The 23,141-nt window shown below is 42.1% G+C and overlaps 1 protein-coding gene across 1 annotated transcript; it reads right to left on the bottom strand.

Moving 5' to 3' along the window:
* Positions 1–5,196: 5,196 nt before the first annotated feature.
* LOC141632929 (uncharacterized) lies at positions 5,197–5,787 on the bottom strand. The gene has a single exon (XM_074445426.1). It carries the CDS (start codon positions 5,785–5,787, stop codon positions 5,197–5,199), a length of 591 nt encoding a protein of 196 aa, XP_074301527.1.
* Positions 5,788–23,141: the final 17,354 nt, after the last annotated feature.

Below are 23,141 nucleotides of genomic sequence, written 5' to 3'. Positions count from 1 at the left end.
ACTATTAAATGGGATGACCTTAACAACATGTATGAGAAGTTGTGTGAGTCTGAAGCACCTCTGTATCCTGGTTGTAAGTTCACAAAAATGTCGGCTGTGGTGAAGTTGTATAATATCAGGGGGAAAATGGGGTGAGTGACACGTGTTTCACTAGTTTTTTAGCCTTGATAAAGGAGTTTCTTCCAGATGGTAATGTTCTACCTGTTAAGACATATGAGGCGAAAAAACTAATAAGAGGAGTGGGTATGAAATATGAGAAAATACATGCATGTCCAAATGATTGCATATTGTATCGGAAATTATATCAAAACTTAACCAATTGCCCTAAATATTTGGAGTGGCGTTATAAGGATAAGGAAGGGATCCAGGCTAAGGTGTTGTGGTATTTTCCATTGATACCAAGAGTCATAAGGATTTATGCGAATCCCGATGATTCAAAAATGTTAACTTGGCATGAAACAGGAAGAATAAATGATGGAAAGCTAAGACACCCGGCAGATGGTATGCAATGGAAATCGTTCGACGCTAAGTATCCCGAGTTCGGCAATGAACCTAGAAACTTACGTCTAGCGCTGTCCACTGATGGAATAAACCCACACGGAAACATGAGTAGCCAACATAGTACTTGGCCAGTAGTGTTGGCTATTTATAACTTACCTCCATATGTGTGCATGAAAAGAAAGTATTTGATGTTGTCGTTGTTAATTTCCGGCCCTAAACAACCTGGAAATGATATATATGTCTATTTGGAACCTCTTCTAGATGATTTGCGAATGTGGTGGGATAGTGGGATAGAAGTATTTGATGCATATAAGAACGAAACTTTCAATTTGAGAGCGATGTTATTGTGTACAATATCTGACTATCCGGCTTATGGTGACCTTTCTGGGCACACAGTTCATGGGAAAGAGGCTTGTCCATTGTGTGGGGAGAATATCGAGTCTGAATACTTGAAGTCTTCTCGTAAGTATGTGTATATGGGAAATAGGAGGTTCTTGTATCATGACCATTGTTATTGCAAGATGCAGAAAGCATTCATTGGAAGACAAGAACTTCGTCAACCTCCTAGAATTTTGAGTGGGCATGAAGTTTATCAGAAAGTAAAGCATATTGAGATAGATTATGGGAAGAAGAGCGGCTCTAAATTGTCTACTCGTGGGTATAAGAAAAGTCCATATTTTTTGATAAACTTCCAAATTGGCCTGACCTGGAGGTCAGGCATTGGCTCGATTTCATGCACATTGAGAAAAATGTCTGCGATAATATTATCAATACCCTTCTGAATGTTCCTGGTAAAACAAAGGATAACGCCGCATCTAGGGAAGATATGAAAATGATGGGTATTAGGTTAGAGTTGGCACCACAGAAGAGAGGTAATCGTACATTTTTACCGCCAGCAGCTTATACCCTTTCACGGAATGAGAAAAAAGAGTTATGTGCATGCTTGAATGGAATTAAAGTGCCACATGGTTATTCGTCGAACATCAAAAGCCTAGTGTCGATGCAAGACCTAAAACTCACCGGGTTAAAGTCACATGATTGTCACACTTTGATGCAACAATTATTACCTGTAGCTATTCGTTCCATTTTACCTGAAAAGGTAAGATATGCTATAACTAGATTCTGTCTCTTCTTCAAGTCCATATGCGAGAAAGTCATCGATCCCGATGACGCGGATTCATTGCAGGACCTCGTTGTAACCTCTCTTTGTCAGTTGGAAATGTATTTTCCACCCTCTTTCTTCACTATCATGATTCATCTGACCATTCACTTGGTTAGGGAGATTTTGTACCTTGGGCCCGTGTACTTGAGATACCAGTATCCTTTCGAAAGATTGATGAAAGTCTACAAGGACTATACATCTAATCGGTATCGTCCGGAAGGTTGTATTGTCGAACGCGCTATTTTAGACGAAGCTCTTTCATATTGTTACGCTCATCTCTCCCCTGAGGAGTTGATTGGCGTTCCTAAGAATCGTCATAGTGACTGGATGACCGGAAAAGGTATTAGGGGCCGGGTTGAAAAAATTGTGACACGTGAAATGTTGCATTTAGCACATACGTATGTGCTAAACAACGAAGATGAGGTGCAACCTTATATTCAACAACACAAAGATGAGCTCAAATACGATCACCCAAACAAGACCGAGAAGTGGATTGCAAACGAGCATACGAAGACGTTTGCAGAGTGGTTTAGGAATATTGTCTTAGAGTGTACGAATCAAACTGGTGATGACATCTGTCCTAGGTTACTACATCTTGGTTTAGGTCCAAATGCCAGAGTCACCTTTTACAAAAGTTTTGCCATTAATGGATATACTTTTACACCCGCGAGCAAGATGAGTTGAGCACAATGCAAAATAGTGGTGTGAGTTCTGAATTTGAGGCAATGCACTTTGCTACTTCAAAAGATAAAAAGCCTATTTGGGGAAAATGACTTTATTATGGTGTTATTGAAGAAATATTGGTACTAGATTACATTGATTTCACAACGCCTTTGTTTCGATGTAACTTGGTTGATAACAACCTCCATTGTGTCCGAAAGGATAAGATGGGATTTACGTTGGTCAATCTGGGCAAGGTTGGCAATAATAAGGATGATCCTTTCATAATGGCATCCCAAGCTAAACAAGTGTTCTATGTCACCGATCCTATGGATAAGAAGTGGTCTGTTGTACTGTCTATAAGGAGTAGAAGGAGTAGTCCATCCGATAATGGTGATGATGATCAGGATGTCGTTTTTGAGGGAATGGATCACTCTACCACTGTATCTTATTTCGACGATGTTGACACTGATCATGAGGACACTGAAAGCATCTATATGGGTGATGAGCATGGTGAAGGTATTTGGGTTAACGAAGAAACTATGACATCCAAGAAACGTCCCCGATCCTGAGATGGTTCATCAGGACACAGTGATATGGACGACCAACATTTTGAGTAATTTTCAGACCAGTAATTTGATGGTTTAATTTATTTGTGAGTTGTGGGGAGCTAATGGGATGCCTGAATTTATAGCAAGTTTGAGATGTGTTGTATGTCTTTAGCTTTTGGTAGCTTTAAAAAGCCAATAGAACCAATAATGGTCATTGTTAAATAAAGATTCCCAAATTTGCATGGCATGGTAAATCCTGTAGCTTAGATATGCAGCATGCATGCATGCTGGCGTTGTCTTATTTTCTTGATCTTATTATTAGATGTGGATGCTGGTGTTGAAATTGCTGAATAATGTTGTAGTATATGGTGCTTCTGCTGTTACAGTATGTATTGTTACAGGTTTGGACTGTAATGGAATTACAGTAATTTTTTTTAAAAAAAAGGTTCAACAATTACAATGGTTATATTTAAATTACCCATTATTACTTTCAACAACGATTATATTTACATCACCCGTTGTTATTACTATCAACAACGGTTATAGTTACATCACCCGTTGTTATTACTTTCAAAAATGGGTGTAGTACCCCTACCCGTTGTCATTGATTTTTTAGACATATTTCATTTTGTCGCAAATTTGGTGAAAATATATTACAACGGGTATATTTTAACTGTTGTAATAAAGTTTTGACAACGGTTGACTTTTATTGACCCGTTGTTATTAACATATAACAACGGTTTTGTTTTGAGGACCCGTTGTCAATAGTTTGTCTTAATAAAAAACTAATTTACAAACACATACAACATACTACACAAACACACACAACACCAGTTCAACCGTTGGTATCCTGAGTTTATTATTCTCTCTTCCTCACTTTCTACATTCTCGTTGTCGGCCGTCGCCTAGTTTCCGACGCCCAGATTCCGTTGCCTTCTCTTATCATCCTGCTCGTTCTCTTTATCATCATCATCAGGTATGTTCACTTTAATTTTGTGTTTCATCATTAGGGTTTTATGACGATCATCTTTTTTCTTTTTCATGCATCTGTTTGTTTTTCGTCTTTTTTGTTATCTTTATCATCCCGCATCATCTACTTCACTCCTCTTATTAGGGTTTAGGATTTTAGAAGCTCAATCTGTTGTTTTAAATTTTCATTCTTATTAGGGTTTAGGGTTTTAGATAATACTCTACATGACGTTGTTAAGTTGTTAATTTCCTATTTCATTCATATTTGGGTTTTAGGATTATCATGGGTGAAAAACGGAAAAGAAGTCAAAAGAATAATAAGCCTGGGGATAATAAGCCTGGTGAGAGGGGTGCTACGAAGTGCCCGCAAGCCCTTGCAGCTATAGCCGCTAAAGAGCCGCTTGAAATAACATGGAGCTCGAAGGGTTTCCCTACTGGTCCAAATGCGGGTTTTTTATCCAGTTGGATTGGATGTTGCACAAGACAGTTTGTGCCTATCCATTTAGATGACATTAGAAATTTGAATCCAAAATTGAGGAAGTTATACTTGGCTCGTGTAAAGGAAGCCTTTGATATTGCCGATGAATGCCATGATAAGTATTTAATGCATAAGGCAGGGGATGCCCTAAGGCAGTGGAAGTGTGACGTTGCTAGGGATTGGTTGTATGTGGACAAGGCAACGGGGGAGATGCGTAAGAACCCACCGGGAGACAATAAGTGTCCCACCATCAGTCAGGAACAATGAGATCTTTTCAAAGAGATGAGAACTACCGAGAAGTTTCAGTTAAATATCCTCGCTTTGTTAACGATTTACCTATCATTTTTTTAATTAATGAGTTCTTTATATAATCTTTTTATTATCTCATCTACTTGCGCTTTTATATAATTATTTGAAGGCCGTTAGCAGAAGAAATCGTGCTAACATTTCATGCAAGAAGGGGAAATGATATGATTCTCGAGGCGGTTACAGAAAGATAGAAGAGAACCTCGTAAGTAGCATGCATTCCCCTGTGAGACTTGTTTTTTTTAATCACGCTTGGACTTGATACACATTTACATGTATAACTGTTACCATGTTAATGTGTAGGTGGCAAAGGGAGTGACCAACTTGGATCGACATGTAACTTATAAAGAAGGGCACACGCCTAAAGGATCCCGGTCGCGTGACAAATATGATGAGGAAGTGTTGGCCAACATAGTAAGCATTATTTTATTAAGACGAGTTCATTACTAACTTTATTTTTTTTGGTGGAATGTGAATATATTATAAATCTTAAATAGGATAGTTCGTTACAAATTGCCACACCAAACTAGATTTTACAAGTCAAAGACTTCCAACTAATTCAAAATTAACTAGTCATAAGTAGGTTCCCATGGTAACTTGTGAGCCTTCAATGGCCAAGCTCTATCTTTACATCTTCTGCCAACATCCTGCTTAACTTGCTTAAGAAAGACTGAGGGTGATATCAGCAACGCTTCTAACCTGCACACATTTCTAGTATGCCAGAGATGATACCAGGCCGCCACAATAGCCGTGAACACAATCTGCTTCTTCATGAGAGATTTACATCTCCATTTAAGACACCAAGCAACGAGGCTAGGTGTAGGAAAATCAATCTCAAGCCAACCACGAATGAGGTCCCAACAAAGTTGACTGAACTTACATTCATACATCAAGTGCTGATGAGTCTCTAAATGGGACTGACAGAATAGGCAAGCACCATCAGTGATAAAACCAATCCTTAACAGCCTATCCCTGGTCAGGAGCCTTTCTTGCACAACCAGCCAACCAATGAACGAATGTTTAGGAATGCTAGTTTGATTCCATATCAGTGGACACCATTGAACCTTGTTTTGTTGACCACAAAGCCATTGATACCCACTAGAAACAGAGTAAGTACCATTGTTGTCAATCCATTTTCCATTGATGTATCCAGGTTTCATGACATCTCGTATCTGACAGATCTTGCACTAAGTCCAGCTAGAGTTTGCAGAAAGGGTGTACTCTTGCCAAGTCTTGCCTTTCATATAAACATGATCAACCCATTTGATCCACATATGATCAGCTTTGGCTGCTAACCACCATGTATACTTACCTATCATAGCCTGATTCCAAAGTCTTGCATTTACAATGTCCAGACCCCCATATCTCTTCTCATTACATATCTTCTCCCAAGAGATAGCAGGGGTTCTCAAGTACTGGCCAGAGCCTGACCATAGGTAATTTCTGCAGACCCCTTCAATCCTATTGATAACAGTGAGAGGGATGATAAAAACTCTAGTCCAGAAAGTATGCAGCTGAGTCAGAACAGCTCTAATGAGCACAAGCCTACCAGCATAACTAAGCTTTTTTGCCCCCAACCTCTGATTCTGCCGACCACTCTCTCCACCAACCTAGTGCAGTCACCTACTGCCATTCTCTTGTAAGAGATAGGAATACCCAAGTAACGAAATGGGAACACTCCAACTCTAAACCCAGACAACTGCAGAATGTAATCCACCTCCCCTTGAGCCATACCATTAAAATATATCTCAGACTTGTCAGTATTCATAACAAGCCCAGATGCTGCAGAGAACGTGGCAAAGACTCTAAGAATAATCGAGATAGAGCCTCTGTCCCCTCTACAGAACATCAATAAATCATCAGCAAAACACAAATGGGTCAGTCTCAAAGCCCTACAAAGAGGATGATAGTTGAACTCCAATTTGCTGGTAACCTCATTAAGCACCCTACTAAGATATTCCATTCCAATGGTAAAGAGAAGAGGGGACAAAGGATCTCCTTGTCTTAGCCCCCTCTTCCCCTGGAAATACCCAAAATTAGACCCATTGAGAGAAATAGTGAACCAAGGTGTAGTCACACATTCCATAATCCATTTTATCATCATATCAGGGAACTTCAAAGCATGGAGCATTTGCTCAATAAACCTCCACTCCACAGAATCATAAGCTTTCTTCAAATCTACCTTCATGATACACCGAGGAGAACAAGTTTTCCTCTTATAGAGCCTCACAAGATCATGGCAAATTAAGATATTATCCACAATATCCCTCCCCTTGATGAAAGCACTTTGTGTTTCAGAAATAATAGTGGGTAGGACAAGAGCTAATCTATTACAAATCACCTTGGAGATAACCTTATAGACCACATTGCAGCAGGCAATGGGTCTAAAATCAGCAACAGACTCAGGCCTGACTTTCTTAGGTATAAGGGTAAGAGTGGTTGCATTAATCTGCTTCAACATTTTTCCAGATTTAGAGAACTCCAATACTGCATCTACCACATCAGTACCCACAATTTCCATGGCATCTTTATAAAATTGGGAAGTATACCCATCAGGCCCAGGCGCCTTGTTAGCAGGGATAGCTTTTGAAGCAGCAAGGACCTCCTGACCAGAAATCTCCCTGGTCAGATCAATACTTTGTTCCCCAGAGACCACCCTCCCTGTCTAAACAGTAGGGATGTGGACATCCTTAGTTCTCTTACTAGACCCCAGCAAGTCCTTGTAATAGTTTTAGTCACAAATATAATTTGAAGTTTATTTAATATATTATAGGACAACGTATTGAAGGAGGTAGAAGAAGGGAAATTCACTCCCAATGGTCGTGATGACGTTCTTGATAGAGCGATCGGCCGACCCGAACATCCAGGTCGATTGAGGGGCGTCCCGTTACAGGTTGGAGTAACGAAATATTATGGGACAACTGCCCCGATAAAGAAGAAAAGGAAGACTAAGCCTGAGAAGGCTGACATGGTACCATTTAATCTATTATTTTCATTTAAGTTCAATTCAGATGTTATTGTTGGGATAAAAATTGCTGAAACATTACATTCTTGGCACGCAGCTTCAGTTAATGGCATCCGTACTACTAAAGTTGAATGCTGGAGGCAAGCTTTCCGAAGAAGAAGTGAAGATGATGGAGGATGCCATTTATAAAGGGGGTAATAAGGTACAACATATTGGTCAAGAGGCCGAAAACACTACTACCCTGGCAATACATGAGAAGGAAGTATCGGTCAACGAGATTCAGAAAGATCAGGTACCTAATGCTTCTGAAATTGTAACAACTAAAGCCGATTAGGTACCTAATACTTCCTTATTTTTCTGTTCTTTTTTTTTTGGGTAAGATCAGGGGGTGTGTTCCCTGCCAGCTCTAATGCTATAACTTCTGACATCGTGCCATTGGTTAATTTTATTAGGTAAATAATGGGTCTGAAAAGGAGATGCAACTTGAGAAGACGGCTGATGGAAAACAGCACACATCCCCTTCAAGTCAGTTCACTGTTTTCATTAAGGCATGCATGAAGTGTTTAATTAGTTAAATTTATATGAATTCTATTAAATTTTGGGATATAATAATGTATGTGTATTCTTCAGGCCGTAAACAAAAGGCCAGTTATTCTTGCCGACCTTAAATTCGATAATCCATATGTGCGTGTTGGCCGGGGTCTCGTAGAAATACACACCAAATCAGCAGCGGAAACTGTAGTGGTTGTTCATGGCGAAAAACTTTTGCCGAATCATATAAAAGTGGAGATAACTGTAGTCTTTCCAGGCCATGAAAACTTTCAACTGCCTGTCCCAGTTCGTGACGACACTACCATTCTGGGAGATGCAGTTGGAAGTTTCATCCAATGGCCTGAATCTCACATCTTCTTGGCTCGGTCGTCTCCGCCTCAGCCGAAAGCAGTTGGGGTTAGAAGAAATACCTTTATATATATGTTAAATTTTTAATTGTTGAATGTTTTTATACGTTAAATTTATATGTTATTTTTTTTTGTAAGGAACAAAAACGCCGGCTTTGGCGGATAAGTCTAAGTCCACAGACATGCCAACTACCTCGTCGAGACAACAACTTGATGAGGTATTTAATTAACTTCTCCATTTTTATGAAAACCTCCCTTTAATTTTTTTTTTGTTTCTGTATTTCTAAAAAGCATGGAAATTTTTTGTAGGGAACAAAAAAGCCAGCTAAGGCGGATAAGCCTAAGTCCCCGGACATGCTAACTACCTCGTCCAGACAACAACTTGATGAGGTATTTAATTAACTTCTCCATTTTTTTAAAAACCTCCCTTTATTTATATTTTGTCTATATTTCTAAAAAGCATGGAAATTTTGTGTAGGGGACAAAAAAGACGGATAAGTCTAAGTCCCCAGTCATACCTGCTACTACTACCTCATCATTGAAAGAGCAGGTTGATGAGGTATTTAGTTAAGTACGCTTTTATTTTTATTATTCCAACTAGCTAGCTAGGATATGTTACCTTTGGATTTTTTATTATTTTAATTATCTACATGTGTAGGCCGTGGTAGTAGTAGCAAAAATCAAAGAATCATTATTTCCCAAATCGAAAGATGTTAGGAGTTTAAACTCCATAAAATATTCTGGGAAGGATTACATGCAAAAAGTAAGAACGGTGACGATGAGGAAACTGCATGAGGAGGCTTGCGATCGCATAGGCAACGAGCAATTGATAATTATTCCGCTCGAGGAGCATATTCTAGGGGTTGAGCGCGAAGCACTTATGTCATGGGATATGCTAGCCATTTGGGCTGGCCTAGACGAGATTGATGTCCAACACCTATTTGTTTGGATGAAGTAAGTTTCTTAATAAATAATTTCATATTCTAATATTCTGACTACTAGATAGTGTTTTAAATACCGTAATAATGTAGGATATTGAAATTGAGAGTGATCCCCGAGAAGAAGATTCCATCTGATCAATACGGATTCCTGTGCCCCTATACTTTATCTATGTTTATCCCGATATTTTCGTTCGAAGATCGGGTAGATTATATTGCTCAGCAATTGGTGACAAACAAGAAGATGGTTTTTGCCCCTTATAATGAAAAAGGGTAATAAACAAATTAATATTACGTTTCCCCCTACAATTGCATTTTCATAACTAATATATGTACTTGTTAATAATGATGATGTGTCTCTTGATGTAGGACTCATTGGGTGCTAGCAGCCATCATGCCGACGAAGAAGAAAGTATTTTGGTTGGACTCTATACATAATCCACCAAGCGAGACTTTTAAGCGCTTGATTATTAAGTAAGTTTATAATACTGATTTATTTATAATAACATTTTCAATTTTTATTTATAGCAAAAACCTCATTTTTGCCCTTAAAAAAATGAGTTTATGCCTTTTTTTTTTAAAAAAAAAAAAAGGGCCTTTGAGAAGAAAAGAGCTAACGAGCAGGATCAACCCACGAAAGATTCTGATGATGGCCCTACTTTTATTACGATAACAGGGGTACGTGCTCAAATACAATACCTTAAGTGCAAAAATCTGTGTTTAATACTAATACAATACCTAAAGTTCAAGATTCTGATGTGAGCCTTCTCTCGTCTGTTTGTTTTTATGTAATAATAGGTCCCTCGCCAGCCGGATAGCATACAATGTGGATACTACGTTTGTCGGTTCATGTTGGAGATTATTACGCGAAGATATATCCTTATTCCAGAAAAGGTTAGTAATTTAATAATGTGTTTATTACTTTTTTTTTAAATTAGAGCTGATGTTGTCTTGCTTGCTGCTATACCATGATGTTGCTATGCAGTATTTGATGTTGTTACAATAATGTCTTGTCTTTGTTTTTTCCGCAGTATGTAATCAACCCGTCACAAGAGCTTCAACAGTACAAAAGTTTAGATATAGACGAGGTAAGGGACATGTTGGGCAAATACGTCTTAGAACATAGCAATGCTCAAGGCTAAATGCATGATACCCAGAGCTTAGATCAGCTTATTAGTAAATTTTTTGTTGAAGTTAGGGAATGATTAGTTCATGTAAATTTAACTCCTTGTAAGTATATATATATATATATATATATATATATATATATATATATATATATATATATATATATATATATATATATATATATATATATATATATATATATATATCATTTGTTGTTGTGTTGAATTGAATCTATTGAGTTCGATGAACCCAAATGTGATTTATCTTTGTCTTTGATATATGGTGTCTTCTTTGATATATGCAGGTTTTTGAATGGCATGAAACAAATTTAATTTTTAAAAAAATTAGGAGTTCGTAATAGAAACGGTTACTAAAAAAAAACCGTTGTGAATACCCTTCACAAATACCCGCCATAATATTCAACTACAGGTTTTAAAATAGGAACCGTTGTAAATATCTTTCACAAATACCCGCGCATAATATTCAACAACAGGTTTTAAACGAAGAACCGTTGTTAAAAGTCTTCACAATTTTGGAGGAAAAGTTACAACAACAGGTTTTAAACGAAGAACCGTTGTTACTACAAATTTCAACAACGGGTATTTAGCATATACCCGTCGTTGTTAAAAGTCTTCACAATTTTGGAGGGAAAGTTACAACAACGGTTATACATATGACAACCGCTGTTATATTATTCCCACCAAATTTTTGAAACAGTTTCCACAACAGCTTACACGCAATAACAACGGCTTTTAACCGTGGTGAATACTTTCGACAACGGTTTAAGTACATAACCTAACCGTTGTAAATACCTTTTACAACGGCCGCTTTAACAACGTCCGCCTTTTGTTTTTACAACGGCTTTTACCCGTTGTTATAGCCTGTATCTGTAGTAGCGATATTTCCATATTTCATATTGTAGATACCCAGTATCTGCTGAGACTCCAACAAACACCCGATGATTATCGGACTATAACATGTTTTGGAATTGCGGCGTTTGATCGACAGTTTGTGTACAACTTTACGTCGGAAAACTTAAAACGATTTCGAAAGTAAAACATTTCAAAAATTTTCAAAAGTATATGGAGTGTTTAATGCACGACGACGGGGTCGCAATGACACTAACTAGAGTCAAAACCGACACCGGATCAAAAACCGACTCAAAAATTCAAATCCCGACTCCAACAACGAGTCAAACCGAGTCAACCACCAAAAACAAAACATTTAAAGCCTTCTATGCTAAGATTTCCCGGATTCATGAATGGTCAAGTACCAAACATGTGACTACAAATCCTAGGATAGAAAAAATCATGATTGCACTTGTGTGAAAGCGACAAGACAACTCGAAGACCCGCGACGTGGCTCGCGCCTCTTTGAGCAGCCCAGGTGGCCACGTCGCTCAAAACTCACACAACCACTCATTTTCCTATAAGTACCCCTCAAATGCCCCCATTTTAGAACTTACGCGAGTGTCCGCCCCCTCTTTTCTCCCTTAAAATTCTCGACTCGACTTCTTAAGTCACATTCCGACGTGTATTTACGACCTACCAATCGTAAATACAAGCCTTACACATTGTTTGGTACCGTCATCGTGCATTAAATCACTTGACCGACCACTTCGACCACTACAACGTCGCTAATCTTAATAAAACACTCTTTTTACTTACCAAAACGGTTTTAAACCGAGTCTTTTCCAACCAAACGAGTTGTTACACTTACGTCGGTTTCTCGCCATAACCAAACATGTAAGTATGAGGGTGTAAAAATCCTTCTTTTATCATGTCTTCATTTGTTTTATGACTATAACATGTTAAAACATGCATAACATGATCCAAAACATGGGATAAACGAGCCAAAACTGAGTTTTGGCCTGAGGCAGAAGCCCCTTATTGTGCACATAGGCTCGCGCATCAATGGGGTGCCCAGGTCAGAACTCAACCGTGTTTGTTCTCGTCTTTCCCCTTTAATCCATTCTCATATTTGTAATCGGTTTTTACCATTTCAAATATTTTCCAACCTTTTTTATTTTATTTTATTTGTTTTTAACCATAAAACATTTTTCACCCTTGGTTCCTCATACCATGACGGTTAAATCCGTGTTTCGGTGATAATATTTTTTTAATGACATTTAAAAGGTATGTAAAGCCTTTTATTTCATTTCTTTACATTTTGGGAGGTATTTTAAAGCCTTTTATCATTTCTTTACATTTTCAAAACAAGCATATTAGTCACCAACACAAAGTCATCCTTGGTTTTACATACCATGCCGGATTTTAACCCGGGTACGATGATGAGTAACGATTAGTTATATTCAAATGAACTTAAACAATTAGTTCATAATTATTTTCAAAACTATTCATGTCAAGCTTGCCAAGTCGAACCCGATACCGAATACCATCAAAATAATGATGATTATTCGAGTCTCGTTCCTCAAATCAACAAATGCGGTCTAAACGACCCTTTCAAACCAAATCGGGTCAAATACCCATTTTAAAATACGTTTTATAAACGTTTTCCAAATGGTCAGAACACGGCATATAACCGTTGGTTGACCCGCGCCTAAACATGCCCCTTTTCTCTTATTTCCAAAACCAGGGGAGGCCCCCTTACACCGCCGGCATGCTCGCGCCTCATATGGCCGCCTGGCACAGGGCCTGTTCCCTTTCCAGCATTAGTCTAGGACAATCCCAACTCCGGTTAGCCCGGATATAGGACGGATCAGATGGCCATTTGCTCATTCGAAAATCATACTTGCAAAATGCTTTACGAAGACAAATGGATCACGTTATGAACCATAAACCTAATACGGTAAATGGATGTTTAACTTCCGTCTTGCATGCGAATCAACCATTAATCCAACTCGACATCTTATACTTGATATTTGGATTAAATCAACCGACTTAGAAAGCTCTCACATGTTAGGTTTAAATTATTAGATGCGCATTCATGCATTTAAACCGTTTTATCAACTTTTGCATTCAACCAACCAAGATCGATCAGTAGAGGCCGCTACCGCGGGCGGGATTGGGTGTCTGATTAAAGGGCTTCCCAATACATACCTTCACCTCTTACTCAGAAACTTTGGATAGTGGACGACCTTATCTTGGGCGTACGAGAGTCATTCTAGAGATATGATGCTAAAGAGGGACGATTCCTTATCTTTAGTACCTATGTCAAACACCGCTTTGTGCTTCGTTTGACCGAGGTATAAAGTGGATTCGAACGGGTTCCAAGCATCCCAGAAATGCTTGGTGGCGACTTCGAACTTCTCTAATCGTTTCGAGACCCTTACCGAGACGAAACCGACCGATCTAAAACGATCCGGTCGAAAGCATTTTTACGCCGCCGAGCGTGGCTTTCAAAAGACCGTTGTATGTCCACAGATCGGGTGGGCTTGCAGGTGGGCCATGTCCACAGATTGGCGACTCCGCTGGGGAAAACTAGGACACTTACGTCTTTGTGATCCCTAGATGGTGAGACTCGAACGAGGTCTTGGTTGGAATGCATTAATTGATATTACGGTCACGGTCGGGTTCCTTGTCCGGGCCCACAACCTAACCTTTTTGACTAATTTGCTCGTCTCGTCGGCGTGAGTTTTCTCATCCCCGCGTTTCGAATCCCGATTGAGTCAAACATACCATTGACGTTACACATTTCTGTTTCGTCAAAGGGCTTTCATCACTTTCGAGCACGAGGCTAGGGCACCCTCCTTACACATTTTGTTTGGATTGCTATCCCTCTCGCAAATTGGGGTTTGATTGCTTGGTGTGTAACCCACCCTTCTAAGCCAAAACCCGTGTCAGCATAATGCATAATATAATGAACTGTGAGTGCTTATGTGCTACTTGATCATAAGTCCTTCCGTGTCATTTTCGAACTTCCAAAATCACCTTTTTGCGCCGTTATAATGGCCATTTCAAACCTCGGTTTTTTGCCGACCGTTGCACGCCTTTCTAGGCCGTCGTAATGACGATTTTCAAACCCGGTTTTTTATAACCATTTCAACACGCCTTTCTAGGCCGTCGTAATGATGATTTTCAAACCCGGTTTTTATAACCATTTCAACACGCCTTTCAAGGCCGTCGTAATGACGATTTTCAAACCCGGTTTTTATAACCATTTCAACACGCCTTTGTAGGCTGTCGTAATGACGATTTTCAAACCCGATTTTTTTTACAACCATTTCAAGTCACCTTTTTTACGCCGTTATAATCGCCGCGTCTAGACACAGACTTTAACCCGTTTCGCGCCGACAATGGCTCTTTCAAAACCCGAGAAAAGCACACACCCTTTTCTCGAGACACTTTCGAGATCCCGAGGACCATGCACCGTTCCCGAGACCTCTTCAAACATTTCAAACTCGATTTTCAAAAACATACAATTTTAAATTTCAAAAACCGTCTTGGGAGGCAATACCTTGTCTTCTGAGCCGATTCAAACTCAAAACCGTCTTTTTCAAATAAACTTAAGACAACCCTTTCAACTGACCGACTTGCGGGGATCTCTATCTTCGGAAGCCGTCCACAAAGCGATAAATTAATCTTTTTGAAAATTTCTATTTTCGAAAACTTCAGTCCACCATTCCAATTCCGCCTCGTGTCTACTGAGTCGAAGCAAACGTACTTATGGGTCTTTACTTATGAGTCGTCTCACCACGAGACTCGTCCAATGGCGTCACGCCGCTACGTTGGACACGTGTCAAAAGTGCGGTCAACACCGTCAAGTCATAAATCGAGTCAGCACCGAGGTACCACACACGGTCACCCTCGTCTGGTTGAGTCTAATCTTTGTCTAGTCCTTTGTGTTGTCTGCGTTCTGTCTTTGAACCGTGTTGTATTGAGTTGTAATGTGAGCCATTTTTCTGCCTCAGAACCATGGCCCCGTCTTCGACTTCGTCCAACAACAACAATGATATCAACAGAGATGTCATGACTGATCGGCTAGCCAGCCTGCTCACCGCTCTTAAGGTCACTTTGGATCGCGTCGAGACCCGTATCGACGCCCCAGAAAACAAGGAAGCTGGAGAACATAATACTCCACCTCTGACTGAAACAGAGAAGAGGCTAAAGCTCTTGGAAGAACAGCTCCTAGCCCGGGGTAACAATATCCATCTTGAGAACAACCGAAGGTTTGAACCTGTTGGGGATCAACTACCTGACAACTTTACCCTGACTGATGTGCCCAAATTCAAGGGAGTAGAGGACCCGCTCAATCATATTCGAGCCTTCAAAGACTACATGGCCATAAAAGGGGTCAAAAAGGAGCTCTTCACCCGGATTTTCCCATCATCCTTGGAACCGATCCCTCGCCAATAATACTACTCCCTTGACCCGAAGAACCTTACTACCTGGGATGAGGTCGCAGTTGAATTTGCTAAGCAATACGTTAACAATGTTGAAATCCAAGCCAATACCCGTACCCTTGAGGTCCTAACCCAGAACGACAAGGAGGGATTCACCGAGTTCTTAACCCGTTGGAGGAGGGTAAGTACTCAGCTGGTCAGCAAGCCGAGTGAATCAACTTTGGTGGAAAAGTTCGTCAACAATCTCCGCCTAGTGTATGCCAACTTACTGAAGTATCAAAATATTAAGACCTTCCAAGATCTGCAAATTCTGGGGACACGCATTGAAGATGACCTCCAGAAGGGTGTCTTGGCCAAGACCACTGGCAGAGGCTACCAGGGATCCACATCAACCGGGTCTTGCCCTTATGGTCAAACGAAAAAGATTGATGAGGTCAACCTCCTTGAACCAACCGCCAAGAGAGCTGAGCGCCCCCAGAGAGTGTTCACTAATATAGGGTCAACTTCTGCAAGTGCCCTGAAAAGACTCATGGACCAGGGAAAGTTACAACCAATCGAACCCACCCCGGATCCGACCGATGCTAAGAAATCCCGCTTCTGGAACCCCAATGCCTACTGTCAGTACCATCAAGGGAAAGGGCATGATACAGAAACCTGCTTCAAACTCAAGCACATCATCCAAGACATGATTGAGAAATAGGATTTGCCTTTACCCCCACCGACTAAGCCAAACAACAAAACAAACCCTCCCGGAATCCATGTTATCTCCAAAGATGAACCAACTCTGGACTGCTCTCACCTCATCATGCCAATTGATGACGAGGTGAACACCTTGGAGAAAGATCCCTCGGACGGGGTATTTGTGTTCAGTGCCGCAACTATGCTCACTGTGTTCCAGCAGGTTGAAGAAGCCATGGCCAGCCTCTCCGAGAGGATTACCCGACTTGACGATGCCTACCGCCGGCTTATCTTCAATCCTCCACCACCACGCCCGAGGGAGAGTCCCCCGAGCGCCCAAAACTACCCTCACCAGGACGGATTGCTCCTGCGACCATTCTAGCATGCACCTCACAATAATCACCCTCACAATAATCACCCTCATTTCCCTCACAGAAATATCCCTCACAAAAACTGCCCACCAAGGAATGCCCATCCAAGGTGCCTTCGAGATCCTGAAATCAATGGCATCTGGAGAGACGATGTTGAAGATGTCTATATTGTCCCAGGGAAAGAGAAAATGGCGAAAGAGATCGGTCACCTTCCCCGGTCCGGACGCCCCTATCAGAACCCGAACAGTTCAACGGTCGCTCCGATAACAAATGACCAAGTAGTCCCGGAAGCGGACACTCAACCAAGAGCTCCTGAGAATTCGATCCTCAAGCAGCTTCAGAAGGCAAAAGCCGAAATCTCAATTTGGCAACTGATCGCGACATCCTTTGAGCATCGACAGGCTTTGCTACAAGCCTTGGGAAAATTAACTGTGTCCTCCACCTCTTCCCCTGAAGAAATAGTTGCACATATGACGAGGGACGCCCCTAATTTGAACAACCCGGTCGTCTTCTCTGACGAAGATATCCCTCCCTTCGGAGCCAATCATAACCTTTCCCTGTACATTACCGTACAATGTCTCAAGAAGAATGTACCCATGGTCCTTGTAGATGACGGATCCGCGGTAAATGTCATTCCCCTCAAGACTGCTCACAAGCTGGGTATTAAGGAAGCTGATTTGGTCCCAACAAATCAAGGAGTACGCGCTTACGATGGCACTCGTCGCAAGGCCGCGGGGCTCATCACTCTAACCGTCGCAACCGGACCACTGGAAAGGCAAACCAGTTTTCAGGTGGTCGACATCGACGCCTCCTTCAATATGCTCCTGGGACGTCCCTGGATTCACGCCGTCAAGGTAGTTACCTCAACTCTCCACCAGAAGATCAGGGTCCCCTTCAACGGGAAAACAATCATAATTTCTGCTTCCCCGATCAAAGCTGTCATGAGGAAGGGAATAGCCTCCCAGACCATTGAGGAAGATGACAATGAAATGTGGGTGTTCCAAGCTGTGAATGCCATAACTAATGAATCAACACCCTTTGATTGTGACCCGTTTGCCAACCCCACGGTCAACCGCATCATGATGTGCTAGGGTTACTTCCCGGGCTTGCCCCTCAATCCACTGAAGAGCACCTTACCTCCCTTGAAACAGGCTAAGGTCCCCAACATTCCCTTCGGACTGGAATATTAACCTACCGATGAAGATATCCAGGAGATGAACCTCCTAGTTCGGAAGCGCAAGAAGCACGGGGTTATCCTCCGTCCATATCATCTGACCCTCAATGGATACTTAGTCCCCGAGGGAGAGTCCGAGCTCTACCATGGCTTTCCAGAGCCGATCTATGACTCTGTGGCCAAGACTAGGTACCCGGGTGTGGAAGTCTTCCAGGACTGCTACTTCATCCCCGACAACAACGAAGCTGCATCAACCGAGTCTAAGCCGTCGTCATGCCTCGATGGACAAGCTGTCACCCTCCTCTTTGGATAGGATAACATCAAGCACCTCGACTATGAGGACATTATCAACATTGCCCGGAAGGACAACCGATTTGACCCAACTGCCTTGATCTCCGACACTGACCTGGAAAAAGCTACACAAGGCTGGAGGAAAATCGTCAAGTGGACCGATCGCCGAGGCCGCATTCTCAAGATCACAACTGGAGAAGGCCCTATGTTCAAAGAGGGAAATAGAGAAGAATCTGAGTCTGAGTCGGAGTCAGAGTCTGTCATAGCTCCTAACACTCCTAGTGTCCCAGTCAAGGTCCCCTTACCACTATTTTATCACAAGGTCGTGGCTGATTCAGAGGCTGAGTCTACTAGGGTCACCCCCACTCCCATGAAAGGTGACAACCTGGAGCCTATTCCAGGGGCCACCTCCTCTGCTGTGTCGCCTCTGGCTGACCATGAGATGTCTGTCCTCTCCGAGCTTTTCGCTCGTGTCAACTTAATGAACGCTAAGTTTGCTTATGACTCGTCTCACTTTAACTGCAATGCAATTCTGAATGACTATGAGGAATTTGACTTGAGTGAATACCCACCTCACCTAGCCAAAGAACTTGACAAACGGGAAACCAGAACCCCCATTATTGAGGAGACCGAACCTATTAACATAGAAACCGATAACACACCTCAAGAACTTAGGATAGGGACAACCCTGGACCCCTCGGAAAGACAACAGTTCATTGACCTCCTCCACGAATACAAGGACGTATTCGCCTGGTCCTACAGAGACATGCCTGGGATTGACAGGGAAATTGCAGAGCACCGGATAACCATTAAGCCCGGAGCTAAAGCTGTGAAGCAGAAGCTGCGTCGAATGCGTGCTGAATGGGCCCTAAAAATCAAGGAAGAAGTGGATAAACAGTTCAAGGCTGGTTTCATCAAAGTGTCTAAATACTCTGACTGGATGGCCAACATTGTTCCTGTACCGAAGAAAGATGGGAGAATTCGGGTTTGCGTCGACTTCAGGGATCTGAACAAGGCGAGTCCAAAGGACGACTTCCCTTTGCCACATGTTGACATTCTGGTAGACAACACTGCCGAACATGCTCTCCTATCATTCATGGACGGGTATGTCGGGTACAATCAGATAAAAATGGCTGAGGAAGACATGCACAAAACTGCATTCACTACGCAGTGGGGTACATATTGCTACACAGTCATGCCTTTCGGTCTCATCAACGCCGGGGCTACCTATCAAAGAATCGCTACCACTCTCCTACATGATATGATGCACAAGGAGGTAGAGGTGTATGTTGACGACATGGTTGTCAAGTCAAGAGAACGGGACGGTCACATCAACGCCCTTCGAAAATTCTTCGCTCGTCTGCGGAAATATAATATGAGACTAAATCCTCAGAAGTGTGCATTCGGGGTCACCTTCGGAAAACTCTTGGGACATGTCGTTAGGAAAAGAGGCATTGAGATTGATCCAACCAAAATTAAAGCCCTTCAGCAAATGCCTCGGCCTAGGAACGAGAAGGAGATTCAGGGATTTCTCGATCAGGTCCAATACATCAGCCGCTTCATTGCCAAGCTCACCATGATTTGTGAACCAATATTCAAGAAACTTCGCGCCTCCGATCACACCGATTGGGATGACGACTGTCAAAAGGCCTTCGACAGGATAAAGGAAATCCAATCCAAACCTCCTGTCCTCATGCCACCTCAAACGGGGATTCCTTTATCCCTATACCTAACTGTTACAGACATAGCCATGGAGCAATGCTAGCACAAACAGTCGACGGCGAAGAACGGGCCATCTACTACATCAGCAAAAAGTTCATTGAGTACGAGAAAAGGTACACCCAGCTGGAAAAGACATGCCTTGCCCTAGTATGGTCAACAAAGAAGCTACAGCATTACATGCTCAGATACACGGTCCACATCTACTCAAAGATGGACCCGGTCAAATATATCTTCGAAAAACCCGTACTAAACGGAAGGCTGTCTAGGTGGACACTTATGCTGTCCGAGTTCGATCTTAAGTTTGTACCCCTCAAGGTTATTAAGGGAAGAGCAGTCGCCGATTTCCTGGTAGAAAATCCCGTCAACGAGGATCCAACGACCGACACATGGTCACTTCTTGACGAAGACATCCTATGTGCCGATTCCGACGCATGGGACCTATACTTCGATGGTGCATCTAATCTGAAAGGCTTCGGGGTAGGAATCCTTCTAATATCACCAGAGGGAGAACATGTTCCGATCTCAGTCAAACTAGACTTCGCCGTCACCAACAATGCCGCTGAATATGAAGCATGCCTCATCGGCCTACAAGCAGCCATCACACTTGGCATCAAGAGACTGAGGGTCCACGACGATTCCTCGCTCATCATCAATCAGGTGTCCGGATCATGGAAAATACGAAGTGATGGCTTAGCTCCCTACCGAGCAAGAATCAATCAAGAGGCAGAGTTCTTCGACCAAGTCGACTACTTCCACTTGCCACGAGAGGAAAATAAATTTGCTGATCCCCTGGCAAAACTTGCCGCGCTCGTCAACATACCTGATGATATGATGTCGATGCCCCTATGTGTCGAGAGAAGGAGCAAGCCAGCTCACATTTGTGCCATCAACAACGACGAGGAAAGCCATGATGAACCTTGGTACCAAGCCATCCTCAATTACAAAACCAAAAACGAATTCCCTCCAAACTCTCACCAAAGAGGACAAAGAGCCATCTTTACTTGCATCACAATTCGTGATAAACCAAGACCAATTATACAAAAGAACACCCCAAGGGATTCTCCTCCTTTGCATTGACCATCACAAAGCCAAAAAAGTCATGGGAGAGCTCCACGACGGAGAATGTGGCCCTTACATGAGCGCAATGGTGCTTACCCGAAAAATCATTCGGCTAGGTTACTACTGGACCACCATGGAAGCCGATTGCCGTAACTACGTCAAACATTGCCACAATTGCCAAATATTCGCCAACATACAACATATACCACCATCCCTTTTATACACCATGACGTCACCCTGGCCTTTCTCAACCTGGGGCATCGACATCATCGGGAAAGTTAACCCGGTGGGCACCAAGGGGCATTGCTTCGTCCTCGTCGCCATCGACTACTTCACCAAATGGGTGGAAGCGCAGTCATATGCAGTTTTGACCGCCAAGCAAGTGGCCAAGTTTATCCAGAACAACATCATCTGCAGATATGGGGTACCCAATGAAATCATCAGCGATCAAGGCTCTCACTTCCGGGCTGAAACTCATGCCTTGCTGGACAAATACAAGATCAAACGACATCGATCATCCCCCTACCGTCCCCAAACAAACGGAGCGGTGGAGGCAGCTAACAAAACTCTTGTCACCATTATCAAGAAAATGCAAGACAACTATCGCGATTGGCCGAGCAAACTCCCATTCGCACTCTGGCGATACCGAAACCTTCTAACTAGCATACGGTATGGAGGCGGTTCAACCGGTAGAGTTAGAGGTCCCATCTCTATGCATCCTACTAGAGAGTCAAGTTCCTGAGGCGGAATGGACCCATCGAAGGTACGAGCAACGCACTCTTCTAGACGAATGGCGACTCAACGCCTTGCACAACGTCCAGCTATACCAACGACGTATACAACGGGCATTCAAAAAGATAGTTAAACCCAGGAACATCCAGGAGGGTGATTTGGTCCTCAAGTCAGTTCGAGCACCTTTACCCGTCGATCCGAGGGGAAAATTCAAACCCAACTGGGCTGGGCCATACCTGGTCAAGAAAATACTTTCGGGGGGCGCAGTGAGACTGAGTGACATAGATGGGGAGAATTTTACAAACCCAACCAACCTAGACCAACTCAAGAAATACTACTCTTGAACCATAGCAACCAACGATCCAAGCCTAGTTCTACAACTAGAAACCACATCAACCCTTTTCAAGTCAAGTTCCTCATCACGTTTTGATTTGAAATTGCATGTTTTATCGAGTCTAAGTTGCGGCACCTTGCCCATTTCGAATGTCCTTTAATCTGTCAAAGGCAACATCCATTTGCACTAAAACAAAACAAAAACCCCAGAACTACGAGCATGGTTTAATTTCACCTCTTCAGGTGGATACGTAGGCAGTCCCTCTTATGCATGAGGGATACAACCACAAAACCCAATCAAATTTACAAAACATTTCGAACTACGATCTTGATTTGATTTCACCTCTCCAGGTGGATACGTAGGCAGTCCTTTCTTACACAAGAAGGATGCAACCATCCCCATAATAAAAAAACATCACCCACATACAAAAAAAACATCCCCATCAAAAAAGGAGAAAAGGGAAAACCATTCCCTTTCCCACAAAAATACAAAAAGTAGCCTTTCTCCCTTCCTACAAAAATCCCACTTTCCCAAGTGCAAACGTTTAAGACGATTCAAATCGAATTGCCTTTACAAAATGGATGGAAGAAACAAGCGTTCACAATTTTTGACACAAGCAATCCTCTTATTTAATTAATAATGGGAGGGATTACAATTTCAACAACAAATAAAGCTCGACGAGTCTACAACTTGTCAAAGCTAAGGTGTCAACTAAAACACCTCACATAATAAAACTAGCACAAAACACACAATAACTAGCTAGTACAACATAATAAAAATTCACAACACTAATACAACATAATAATAAAATGGGTAACGGAGGTCTTCACTGTTCCATTCTACCCTTGCCTTTTCCCTCGGGGTACATCTTCCCCTTGTTCTTCTTGTTGGCCCGCCTAGCATGGATTTCCTCCTCGGAAC

The sequence above is a fragment of the Silene latifolia genome, chromosome Y, assembly GCF_048544455.1.
Source record: "Silene latifolia isolate original U9 population chromosome Y, ASM4854445v1, whole genome shotgun sequence".
Taxonomy (NCBI): domain Eukaryota; kingdom Viridiplantae; phylum Streptophyta; class Magnoliopsida; order Caryophyllales; family Caryophyllaceae; genus Silene; species Silene latifolia.
This window is presented reverse-complemented; position numbering and strand designations above follow the sequence as displayed.